This window comes from Camelus bactrianus, chromosome 21, assembly GCF_048773025.1.
Source record: "Camelus bactrianus isolate YW-2024 breed Bactrian camel chromosome 21, ASM4877302v1, whole genome shotgun sequence".
Lineage (NCBI taxonomy): Eukaryota > Metazoa > Chordata > Mammalia > Artiodactyla > Camelidae > Camelus > Camelus bactrianus.
This window is the reverse complement of record NC_133559.1, coordinates 16,774,196-16,786,787: the sequence shown is the minus strand read 5'-3', so window position 1 is coordinate 16,786,787 and position 12,592 is coordinate 16,774,196. Positions and strand designations below refer to the sequence as shown.

Sequence of the window (12,592 nt, the reverse complement as noted above, 5' to 3'; positions counted from 1 at the left end):
AAGTGTGGGTCCATGCCGCCGGCTGGGAAAGAATGCACGCAGGAGAGGCAGAGGGATGAAGTGAACAGCCGCTTTATTGCTCAGAAGGGGGAAGTGGAAAGAAAGTGCCGGAGCTGAGAAAGGAGCGGGGAGCCGTCAGCCAAGGTGGCCGGTAGAGACAGCTCTGGCCAGGTCCAGGTCCAGCTGTGGGGTCTTTTGTTAGGAGGCTTGGCCAGTGGTGGTGGTAATTATTTCCTGCTATAGGCTCCTTCCTCAGAGCTCAGCCCTGAAACAAAAAGCAGTTAGCAGAAACTTCAGCGAAAAAAACAAAGGAAGAGATACTGGGGTATGTCCTCGGATTTTAAGGCGCCAGCCTTGGGGTAAGAGAAATGTCCAGCCTTTCCATCAGCTGTGCACTTCCTCTCCCTTGTTGTTAATTAACCCAGGTCCGTGAGTCCGCCTCATCACCTCTCTCACTTCCCAACCTCAAGCTTCTTTGCTGTTTAGAATTTAATTATGCTTGAAAGGAGACTCTTTTTTTTTTTTTTTTAAATATCTTTTTTTGTTTTTTGAGACTTGTAATAGTACTGCTGGGAGCTTGGCCTCTCCCTAAAACCAGCCTCCACCCCTTTTCTCGTGCTGTATGAGATGCAGAATATCAAACTGACTGTGTTTGTAGGCTCTGTAGTCAGTCAACCGAGGTTTGAACCCTTACTCCTGTCACTTGCTACCTGGGTAACCGTGGTCAAGTGACTCAACCTGTCTGTGCTTTTATCTTCTACAAAATGAGGAAATAATAGTACCCAGCTCAGAGGTTTGTAAAATTTAAATGACTAGATTATGCGTAAAACACTTAGCATCGAGCCTCCTTCCTCAGAAACACTCAACCAGTGTTAACTCTCTCTCTGAGTGATCTCATGACTGTCCGCTGTATGTTGATGATCACCAAATTTATATTCCATTCCCCAGCTAGAGAGCTCTTTGAGCACCAGAACTGTATTTCCAAGAACCTCCTGTGTATTCCACTTAGATACGGTGACTCACACTCAGTTTAGTGTTTAGTACTAAATTCTTTTTTTTTCTTACTCCAAAGCTCTGTCTTCCTCACCCTGATCCTTGATGCAGTTAGTAGCAGACTTATTCACGCATCATTTAAAGTTATCTTTGCTCCCTTCCGCACCAGTTGCCACATCTACTGCATCTGCTCAGTTGCCAAGTCCTCCTGTGTCTACCTCAGGCCACCTATGGAACCTCCCTGTCCTCTGTTCCCTGCGGTAGTTCAGACAGTTTCTCTTCCTGGACTGTTTCCATAGCTTTCTAGCTAATCCCTGTGCCTCCTACCATCTCTGTGCCTCACCCTTTCCACTCTAATTCATCCTCCGTGTAACTGCCAGAGTATAAGCACATTGCTCCAACTCATGCTTTATACTATCCAAATAATTCTTGATGCTAATGAGATAAAAGACAAAGGACTTTTTTTTTTTTTTGACCCAGAGAAATGCTACTCATCCTTCAATGTCACCTCTTTAGTGATAACTCCCCCAGATCACAAGGCATGACTAATTCCTCTTCCACTGTGCTTCTGTAACACTTTGAACATACTTCTCATTAAATTTACCGTACTGGATTGCAATTCCTTACTCACTTGTCTCTCCCCCTCAGGAGATTGTGAGCTTCTTAAGGAGAGGGAGCCTCTTACTCATTCTTGTATCACTCTTGACCAGCAGAGTGTCTGGCCCATAATAAATAAACAATTCAAGCCGGTGGCATTGTAATAAGTTTATAATACAACTTTCTCCTCCTTCTCCACTTCGGGCAAATAAGCGAGGCAGTATCAACAGCTTCTAAATATCAGGCTTTGTGGGGGGTGGGAACTAGCTCAGTGGGAGAGCTCGTACTTCGCATGCACGAGGTCCTGGGTTCAATCCCTAGGACCTCCATTAAAACAAACAAACAAACAAAAATAAATAAACATCAGGCTTTGGACTGTTTGCGCCACAAGTATCCGGGAAGCTCCTCACAATGTATGGATTTATGAGTTCTACTCCTAATTTAAAAGGGCTTGTTTTGGGCCTATGTTTAGTGAGTTCCACAGCTAACAATCTAGTTGGAAACCATGACTAAAGCCGTGCTTTGACTTTGTGCTATGACAGCGATCTTTAGACTGTTTACTATCCATATGACCTTGGGCGAGTTGCTTAACACCTCTGCGTCTAAATTTGCTCAGTAAATAGATTCAATAGTGCCACCTCCTGTATGTTATGAAAATTAAATGAAGTCATTTATCAAAGAGAGCACCGTGCTGGGAACATAGTCGGTTCAGTGTAAATGCTGGCTTTTATTCACATCAGAGAGGACCCGATTCCGTCTCCTAATTTTAAATGTGAAGAAGCTGGGGCCAAATGATGCATTATTGAATTCATGTGAGGTTTTTGGTTCCTGCTTTCCTCTCCTTAATTCACAAATACTTCATGGACGAGGCCACGATATGACAAAAACTCACATTTCTGTCTGCCCCGTGGTTTTAAAGACATTAATCAAATACCAAGCCAAACAAAACAATGGGATGCTAATCCCTGTTCGTTAAAATGTTCTCAGGGTCGGTGGAGAGCTAATGACCTGGTGACAGAACGGGGCCGTAAGAGGAGACGTGTGTAGGTGACAAGGCAGACTAGAATGCTGTATAATGAGTGTCTTCTGAAATTTGAAATTTGCAAGCAGCCTGTGCTGCTTTGGTTTATAAAGAACATATAGAGGGAAAGAGTGGGTTAACCTAGTCTCTTCTCAGAGGGAACCAGAAGAAGCCAAGAGCAGTCTGCAGCAGTAAGAGTGGGGAAGGTTTTTCTCCACTTAGACACTTCACACGGTGAAAATGCGGGGGCTCACACTAAAATGTAAGCTCTCTATTTTGATTAATACTGTATCCCCAGCACTTTGAACAGCACCCTAAAAGATGCACGATAAATGCTTAACAAGTAAATGAATAATTCAGACCAGCTAGGGAAGGGTAGCCTACACAAGAAAAAGGACACATGATCTATTTTTAAGTGTAACATATGCCATAGTTCAAGCTAGAGTAGTGTCAACTGCCGGCAGGGCGAGCACCAGGTCCGTTTCCCTCAGTTCTCTGTGTCCAGGACCCAGCCCAGGGGGTGCTTGAGAAGTACGGGCTGGATAGGTCTTGGCTGAATAAATGTCTATTAGACATTTCCAATGACTTGTAGCGCATGTCAGTTATTTTCAGGTCGTGGTGTTTGCCTGGGCTGCAACCCCTTCTATCCTCTACACAGCCGTTACCTTTACACAGAGGCTTGACCAAGTTGAGAGTCCATTCCAGCCAGTTCCGTCCCAATTGCCACTGAGTCCAAGTTAGCAGAATCTGAATTAGCACAAAATTGTTGGAAAGACAAGATTTAACTTAGCACCACCGAACTCAGTGGCTACATGTGCACACCCACACACGTGTATAAAAACTCAAATTCCTACAGCATTGTTCTTTCTGTTTCTCCACCTGGCCCAGACAATGAAAGAGGAAAGGATTATTTTTATCATTGACGAGGGCCAGTTTATCGATCCGGCTTCCTGGGCCTTCATGGAGAAGCTTATCCGGTCTGTTCCTGTCTTCATCATCATGTCCCTGTCTCCCTTCATCGACATACCCTGTGCGGCTGCCAGCGCCATCATGAAGAACAGGAACACCACCTACGTCACCCTGGGGGCCATGCAGCCCAAGGACATCCGCAACAAGGTCTGCCTGGACCTCAACGTCCGGGGCATCCCCAAAGAGCTGGACACGTGAGTGACCTATTTCTGTCCTGAGGTCTTGACAGCTGCATTCATTCCCCAGGTCCAGACTTCATCAGATTCCTTAAGATGTGTCTGAAAGCACCCATCTTGGTATTCGTGCCGGTGTCCGCCTTTCAAAGGGACCACAGAGCACACTTGGTGGAGTGGATGCTGCTCCCCTTTTCCTTGTCGTGTCCCCGTTACCCCATCCCCAGCTTTGCTGGGTGACACCAGATTTGTTTCCCTTTCATCACACTGGGTATGGGTACACCCACTCTTACCCACAGTGACCAAGGGCAAGTGACATGGGGAAGTGACACGAAAGGCAAACCGGTACACATTAAAGACCACACCCGGCAACTAAGCAGGGACTTACTCAGCTGGCGATAATGTGGTCTTGGTGTTCTCTGTCGTGGGGAATGGTGAAGTCAGGGCTTTCTGAGCTTCTCAGGGACTCCTCGACTTGGGTCTTGACAGCGGTCCCCTTAACCACACGACAGCGCCTCTTCCGTAACTGGCTGTTTGCAACCCACCTTGGTATCTGTATCTGTTCTTTCTAATGAGGTTGGTTGCCTTGCCTCTGGAAGAGAGATGTCTTGGACAAAGTCTCATTTAAAATAACTCTAGGCAAGGTGGGGGGTGTAACTCAAGTGGTAGAGCACATGCTTTGCATGCATGAGGTCCTGGGTTCAATCCCCAGTACCTCCTCTAAAAATAAATAAATAAACCTAATTACCTCCCTCCAAAAGAAAACTAATATATACACTAATATAAATACTAATATATAATATATATGTACATACATATATATATAATAACTCTAGGCAAAAATTTGGCATTCTCTCTCCCTTTGTCTGTTTCTCTCTGTATTTATTTACTTATTTATTTAATATGTATATGTTTATTATATGTGTATACATTTATTATATATGTATATGCATACATATGCATTTACCTTTTGATCTAGTCTTCCCAGTTCTAGGAGTATATCTCAAAGATATATTGACAGAAATGTGAAGTGACATATGGACAAAGTTTCTACTGAGGCATGGTTTATACAAATAAAAGACTGAAAATTATCCCAATGTCTATCTCTAAAGGAATAGTTAGAATAAACTAGGATGTATCCACAGGATGGAGTCCTACATAGCTGTAAAAAGAAATGAGAAAGATTTGCTGATGTGGAGGGGTGATCAGGATACAGTGTGGAGTGAAGAAACAAGGGGTGGCCTCGTGTGCAGTATGTGTAACATGCTGTCTTTTATCAAAGGAAGGGCTTGAAATATGTGTGTGCATGTTCTGTAGTTTTCAAAGGAAACATTAAAAAGATAAACCAGAAACTTATTTAAATGGTTACTTATAAGATGAGGAAGGGAAACAAGACTGCGGATGTACCTTCCTGCATAATTCTGACTTTGGAAAGATTTCAATGTTTTATGTAATTTTTTAAATGAAAGAAAAAGGGGAAAAAACCAATCCCTAAAAATGGAAAACAAACCAAAACAAATGGAGAAAGAGAGGCAGTTATTTTCAAGTGATTGAGAAGACTCAAATATTTTTTCTTCCTTAAAGATGGTTCTTAATCATAAACAGGTTGCCTTGTCTTCACTCCAGGTACCTGGTGGAGGGGAGCTGTGGGATTCCATTTTACTGCGAAGAGTTGCTTAAAAATCTCGACCATCACAGGGTACTTGTTTTCCAAGCAGTGGAGTCTGAGGAGAAGATAAATGTGACCTGGAATAACCTGTTCAGTAAGTCTCATAGTGATGGTCCTTCTCCCTATGTCGTCTACAGAGAGGGTGGCAAGGGTGGGCTTTTCCACAGGCTGCTTCCTGTAAGGGTCAGAGGGTTTGGGGAGACAGAGTATGTTGGACTTGGTAAGATTACCAGCCTCCCAAATACTTTACTCTGAAAAATTCCCCAGCATAATGATGTTCTCTTACATCACTGGAGTGTGGGCCTTACCAGATTGTGAGGGAACTTGACATTGCCTGGACTCACTGAGCTGGGAGAAAGAATGTAGACCTGTGATAGAAATGAAAGAACACTGGAGAATCTTAAAGCCCAGGATCAGAACCAAAAGGGGATTTAGATGTTACCTGGGAAAAAGGATAACTTGTTTTCCAGAGATAAAATTATTAGCTCAAAGTGAGTTGTCAGCCAGGCTCTCATGCTACAGACATCCAGAAGGATGAACTCTGAGACAATGTGTCAAAGAGGCCAAGTGGAATTTTTAGGAAAATGGTTTGAGTGAAGGGAGAGGGTGGGGGTTGGAGAATGGGGTAAGGATGCAAGCTGAGCCTCAGAGGACTAAGGCTAACAGGAATGATAAGAAAATGTCTGTGGTGGATGTCCTGGTTGTTTAGGGAGGTAGCAGTAATGGGAAGAAAAATTCATATGCTAGCCAAAAACAAAAGAAGAAAGACGCTATGTTTTGACACAAAGGAGATGTGAAGGTTTAAGGGATAGCATCTCTTTCATGAAAAGAGAGAGTATAAAGATGTAACCAAAAGAAAAATTTGAACTTGAAGTTAGGGATCTGGAGTTTCAGTTCCACATATGCCATTTAATAGCTGATATTTGGGGATTAGTCATGACCTTTATTGCCAGGTACCTGCTATAAAATGGGGGGTAAAGGAACTCAAATCATTTTTTATTTATTTATTCAACAAGCATTTACTGAGCATCTTCTCTGTGTCTAACATCACAGTAAGCATTTTACGGACCTCTTGGAGTATAAATGAAGTGACGGAATACAATAAGACTTCGCTGCCTCATTGGGTTTTTTTTTTAATTGAACTTTTTGAGATGATCATAAATTTACATGCCATTGTAACAAGTAACATAGAGAGATTCTATGTACCCTTTCCCCAATTGTCCCCAGTAGTAACATCAATAAAATTACAGTGTAATATCACCACCAGCATATAATATTGATACAGTCAAGACACAGAACATTTCTGTCACCACAGGGATCCCTCATGTTGCCCCCCTCAACTTCTCTCCCATCTCTACTTCCTTCTTAACCCTGGTAGTCACTAATCTGTTCTCCATTTCTATAATTTTGTCATTTTAATAATTTTTATAAGTGTAATGATACAGTTTATGTAATCTTTTGAGAGATTTTTTTTTTTCACTCAGCATAACTCACTGGAGACTATTCAGGTTGTTGTGTTTATCAATAGTTTGTTCTTATTAGTTGCTGAGTAGGCTTCCATAGTGTGGATAAACCACAGATTGTTTAACTATTCATCTGTTGGAAGACATCTGTGTTGCTTACCAAAAAAAAAAAAAAAAAAACACACACACACACACAAAAACCAAAAAATACTGCTAAAGAACATTATTGAATCAGTTGACAAAACTGAAATCTGGACAATAAATTATTGTATCAATGTTAAATTTTCTGAAGCTGATAATTATTCTCCAGTGATGTAAGAGAATGTCATTATTCTGGGGAATTTCAGAGTAAAGTATTTGGGAGTAAAAAGGCAAGAATTATGCAACTTACCACTTACCAAATGAAGTGCTTCAGAAAAAATAATGTACCTGGAGAGAGAACAAAGGATATAACAGACTGCATCTCCTCCTATATTTCCCAGCTTGGTTATTGGCAACATTCATGTCTCTCTCACCTCCATCACTATCTTGCCTGGGCCCCTTTTTCTCAACATTGTTAGTATTCCTTGAACCACCACTTGCCTAGACCTGTCTGTCCATTGTCACTTCGTGATATTCCATTGTTATAGTTTCTTACCGTTTTCCCTCTCCCATTCTCTCACCTCTCCTATATGCTACTTACAGTATTAGCTTTCTAAAAGTAATTGGATGGATAACCACTGTCCTCTCTTCAGAAACCTGGTGTATTTCCCCATTGTTGTGGAATAAAGTCCAAACTTCATAGTGTGATGTTAAATGCCCTCCATACTCTGCTCCCAAACTCTCTCTCCAAATATATGTCCCATAGTAGCACTCCAGCACACCATACACTGGTTTAGCCACACTGGTCTCCCATCCAAGTGCTAACCAGGCCCAACTCTGCTTAGCTTCCGAGATCAGACGAGATTGGGCACGTTCAGGGTGGTATGGCCATAGACTAGCCACACTGATCTCATTACACTTCCCTAACTTGCAGAGTGCTCTGTGCATTGGTCATCCCTCTATTTTCCACTTGGAATATCCCTTCATCCTTTAAGGTTCCATCAAAATGCTTCCTCCTCCAGGAAGCCTTGCTAAATCCACCAAGACTGAATTCATTGTTCTTTCTCCTCTATTCCTCTTTGCTCTTTAGCTCTTAGGTTGCTTTTCCTGTATTATGATCAGTTACTTAAATATCTGTCTCCATAAATTTGAAGATCCGTGAGGGCTGGAAGCATGCATTAGCCACGTTTATAGCCTTCACAGGTTATGGTGCATAAAAAGTCTGTACTGGGTTGACTTGAGCGCTCCAGCACTCACTGTCTGTGCCTACTGATGTGACACTTGTTTACTGCCTGGCAGTCTAGCTCTTTGTAGATACACCTTATCTTTCCAGGAGGTCAGGAGCTTAGTTATGTTCGCTCTCATCCACATCACCTATCACAGTGTCTTTCAACTCAGGTGTTAATGAATGACTGAAGGGACAAATAAGTGATGCATTTTGGAGTACAAGGAGAAAAAACTACGAGGCAAGCTTACTATTCAGACTTTACCATTATTAATATCTCTTTCTGACAATAACCACACATGGAGAGTACGGTCTCCCTCAAAATGTATCTGCATCTGAGTGTGGGTATTTCAATGTGCATACAAGTATATGTTACTATATACTATAAGATACATCCTGATAATCTTCAAATCAAATTTTTGTAAAACTGCATGTATTGTGGAAGGCATCCAGTAGTTATTATCAATCCTCTCTTTCCTGGAGGGAGGGAGAGAAAAAACATTTTTTGAGTAAATTTAGATTTTCATACATCAGTTTTCTTTAAAACACAGTATTCCAGAATATTTGAGGAGCCAGCAGACATCTCTGCCTGCTCTTTTTTGTGTGAGACCTAACTTAAGGTTTTTGGAAAATGGAGACAATAATAGGGCAATGGCTCTCAACTTTTCTTCCCTTTTATCGCCCTCTAGGGAATTTTGCCATGCCAACAGAGGAATTTAAAATGCTTGCTTTTGGTTATAATAAGGGAAATGAAGAAGTCTGTAACCTCACCAGTGATGTCAGATTGAAAAACTTGTCACCACCAGCGTCGTTAAAAGGTAAAGAAAATCTGACCCGATGTTCATTTTCCAGGACCTAGATCCCCCTTTGCTTTCTCTAGGATGCCTCCAACAAAGGAGAAAGGCAGATAGGCATGGCTTGTTGTCTGTTTTATGTTGCCCAGATGGTGGGAAGTCTCCATCGTAGGCTTGGCTTTTCTGCTTCTAAGTAGGAGCCACCTTCCCCCTGGGCGTATTCTGGAGTCTGATTTGAACAAAGTTGTATTCAACTGCATGAAAGAATGAGGTATAGTACATTTTCAATTAAACAGAAATCAAATAATGAGAGAGAAAATCTAACACTGATGTCTTTTCTGCTATCTACTTCTATAAGAAATGACAAACAGAATTTATATCAGAGATGTACTATTATTATTCATTTCAAGAAAAATGAATTTCAAGTAATGTTCTAGTATGCATTCAGCTCCAATCCATGCTATCAAATGTTTAGTAGAAGGATGATGTAGAAACCTCAAGTTCTCAGTCTTCAAAAGAGCATCATGTGTGTTTCACTCACTATGTCTACTCAAGTAGCAAAGTGGACTCGCTTGGTTCCTGCTGTGTTCTGCAGACAAGCTGAGAAGTTCATATTGTGTCCCCGATGAGGGTGATGTGATAGGAGGACATCCTGGTCAAGATGTCCAGGAAGCCACGTGAGCTACGATACTTGAGCTTAGATGAGAAGATGGAATCGGAGCTAGGAACTCTCTGACACTTGGTCATGAGCATAGAGATGGTAGTGGGGTGTCACAAGAATGAATGAGTCCCTGGGGCAGATAGAGAGAAGCAACGGCTAGGAGCTTCCAGGAGAAAGAGTAGCCAGTGAATAAGACAGAGGGTGACCAGCTGGAGAAGTCAGCACAGAACGTGGATGGCAGGCCCTACTCCTTTTGACCACTGTGGCCTCTCCTCTCCTCACACACCCTTGTCACACTTTAACACAAAAGCAGAACACCTTGAAATCAGTCTTGTTGCCTGGCCAATGGGACACGTGTATTTTTAGGTCATAGTGTCTCCATCTTTTGTGCTCCCAGTGCAAGTGCTTTCTGTGAAGTAGGTACTAAGCAAACACTTCTTTTGGCTTAGCTTGGCTGGGTACTGTTCTGTGAACTAGAGCTGTAGAGCAGGCCAGCTGTCCATCTCTAGAATGCTTATGATAAAGATGGATGACTGGTTTCCACCTGCAGAAATCTCTCTGGTCCAGCTGGATAGCATGAGCCTATCCCACCAGATGTTGGTGAGATGTGCTGCCATCACTGGCCTGACCTTCACTACTGAGTTGTTGTTTGAGATTCTCCCTTGTTGGAACATGAAGGTGATGATCAACGCCCTGGCAACCCTCGTGGAATCCAATGTCTTCGATTGCTTCCGGAATCGCAAGGAGCTCCAGGTGGCCCTAAAGCAGAACGCAACTTCTTTTGAGGTGAATTATCGCTCCCTCTCTCTGAGGCCCACTGAAGGAATGGGTGAGTAGAGCCTGGAAGTGACCCCTATTTCTTTTAGTTAAAGGCACATCTCGAGAAAAGAACGGATCTGTGTTTTGTAGCGGGGGCTGACTTGTTGGCCACGGCCTGCCTGAAAACCCCTCTCTGTCCTCTCCAGCCCTTGGTGAGGAGGAGGAGCTTCGGGAGCTGGAGAGCGAGGTGATTGAGTGCCACATCATTCGATTCTGCAGGCCAATGATGCAGAAGACAGCCTACGAGCTGTGGCTGAAGGACCAGAAGAAAGCCATGCACTTGAAATGTGCCCGCTTCCTAGAGGAAAATGCCCACAGGTGTGACCACTGCCGTAGTGGGGACTTTGTCCCCTTTCACCACTTCACGGTGGACATCCGGCTCAACACCTTGGACTTGGATACCATCAGGAAGATGGCTAGGTTCCATGGATTTCAAAGTAAATTTACTTCATTCCTAATTAGTCCTAACTATTCCTGGGGAATGTGGAGACTTAAGACCTAGAACAAGTGGGTCTGGACCATGAGGGTTTCAAGTCCCCTGAGGGCACAGGCACCGTGGGCGGTGGGCCTTCAGCAGCATAGATCCCCGAGGCAGGAGGAGATGGGGAGTAATGTGCAGCTGGGTGGGCAGAACCAGTCACCCTCTGAGACTGTCAGGGAGGATTTGGGGATGAGGATTCTGGAAACATGTGGTGTGACCAGAGCTCAAATTAAAATGTCCAAAGAGATAAAACAGACCTAACTTCACACCAAGGGATGGAATCCACGGAGGGTCAGGGGTGGGGAGTGCGGTCTGACATCATGAACTGGGAAGAAGAGTAAGACCCAAGAGGGAGGGGTGATTCTTGGCAGGTAAGAATGTTGTTGCTCAGTCAGTCTTGTTTGAAACAAGGTTCCAGTGGAAAGAGAGTGTGGGTGGAAGAGAATTAGGCAGGTACTAAGCAGGCCAGGGCCCCAGAAAAGAGGGCTTGGGTTCAGGTTAGAGATTCAAGACAATCTGAGACCCAAGTAAAAAAGTTACAAACCGATAGCACAGACCGGCCACAAGATCTGGGACAACACAACAGAGGGTTCAGGGGTGTAAGGGCCCAGGGACTCACCGGTGGGCACAGTGGGTGCCAGACTTAGGGCAGCGATGCCAACTCCAGCCCTCATTTGTGGGTGGCCAGGGAGCTGCCTGCCCTAGTCACAGGGCCTCGGTGATTATGGCTAAATCTGGTCGGGGAAGTAGAGGCTGCAAGTAGAGGCCTCCTGTATTGTAAGGATATTAAAAATTTGGCAGAAATGTATGTTAAGTGCCTGGCACATAGTAGGTACCAAATATTTATTCTCACTTATTCTCTATTTTACCTGCCTTCTCCCTTCATTCTCTTATCAACCCTCCAAGGTGGAGGGTTATTTTCATTTTATCGATAAGAAAATTGAGGTTCTGGAAGATTAAATACCTTGCCCAATGCCACAGAATGAGTAATAGACTTTATTCAGTCCCAGGTCAGTCTAACCCCTTAGCTCATGCCCTGCCTGTCACACTTGAGCTTTCCAAAGTGCAGGACTGGATTTCCAGGTAATACTGGCCAAGGAGATTGGAAGAGGTCCATAGTTGAGCATTAGGTATGAATCAGCGAGTGAGGAAGGTGACCCCGTGCTTGATCAGGGAGAAAGGAGCTTTGTACTGTGGTGTAAGCCTGTCGTTGACACTACACTAACACTTGCCAATCTCCCTTTTTAAAAAAGAGAAACCAGGCTTTAAATTCAGAGCCTTATAGAGCCTATACATACAGAGAGTCTATACGTGAAGCTTTCAAGTCCTTGAGGGCTTGGGCAGAAAAGTAGTGAGACTTCAGCAGTCGTTCCCCTGGGGCAGGGAAGAAGTAAGGGGATTGGACACGTGGCTGAGCCCAGTGTTTACTGCTAGTATTTATTACAATTCCCCTCATGTATTATGTTTTTCCGAATTTGGAAACACATTATCATCATTATACTTTTAGTAGTATACGTGTAACATGATATTGAAACTGAAATTCATACCAAGCACCAAGATGTGATGGATGTTGTAATCCAAAGTGAGGGAAATGGCTGGATATACAGAATCAGTTATAATCTGGGATCCTTCATCCACATTCAAGA

General features: G+C 43.4%; 1 protein-coding gene and 1 non-coding gene across 2 annotated transcripts in view; both read left to right on the top strand.

Moving 5' to 3' along the window:
- ADCY10 (adenylate cyclase 10) overlaps positions 1-12,592 on the top strand; it is a 68,266-nt gene that overhangs the window by 28,193 nt on the left and 27,481 nt on the right. Inside the window, exons 16-20 of the mRNA XM_074349776.1 lie at positions 3,500-3,774; positions 5,380-5,516; positions 8,881-9,009; positions 10,197-10,475; positions 10,612-10,902. Coding sequence (XP_074205877.1) covers positions 3,500-3,774; positions 5,380-5,516; positions 8,881-9,009; positions 10,197-10,475; positions 10,612-10,902 — 1,111 coding nt within the window. The remainder of the gene's footprint in view (positions 1-3,499; positions 3,775-5,379; positions 5,517-8,880; positions 9,010-10,196; positions 10,476-10,611; positions 10,903-12,592) is intronic.
- Positions 4,401-4,473, top strand: TRNAA-UGC (transfer RNA alanine (anticodon UGC)). Its single transcript has one exon. It is a non-coding gene; the product is annotated as a tRNA-Ala (tRNA).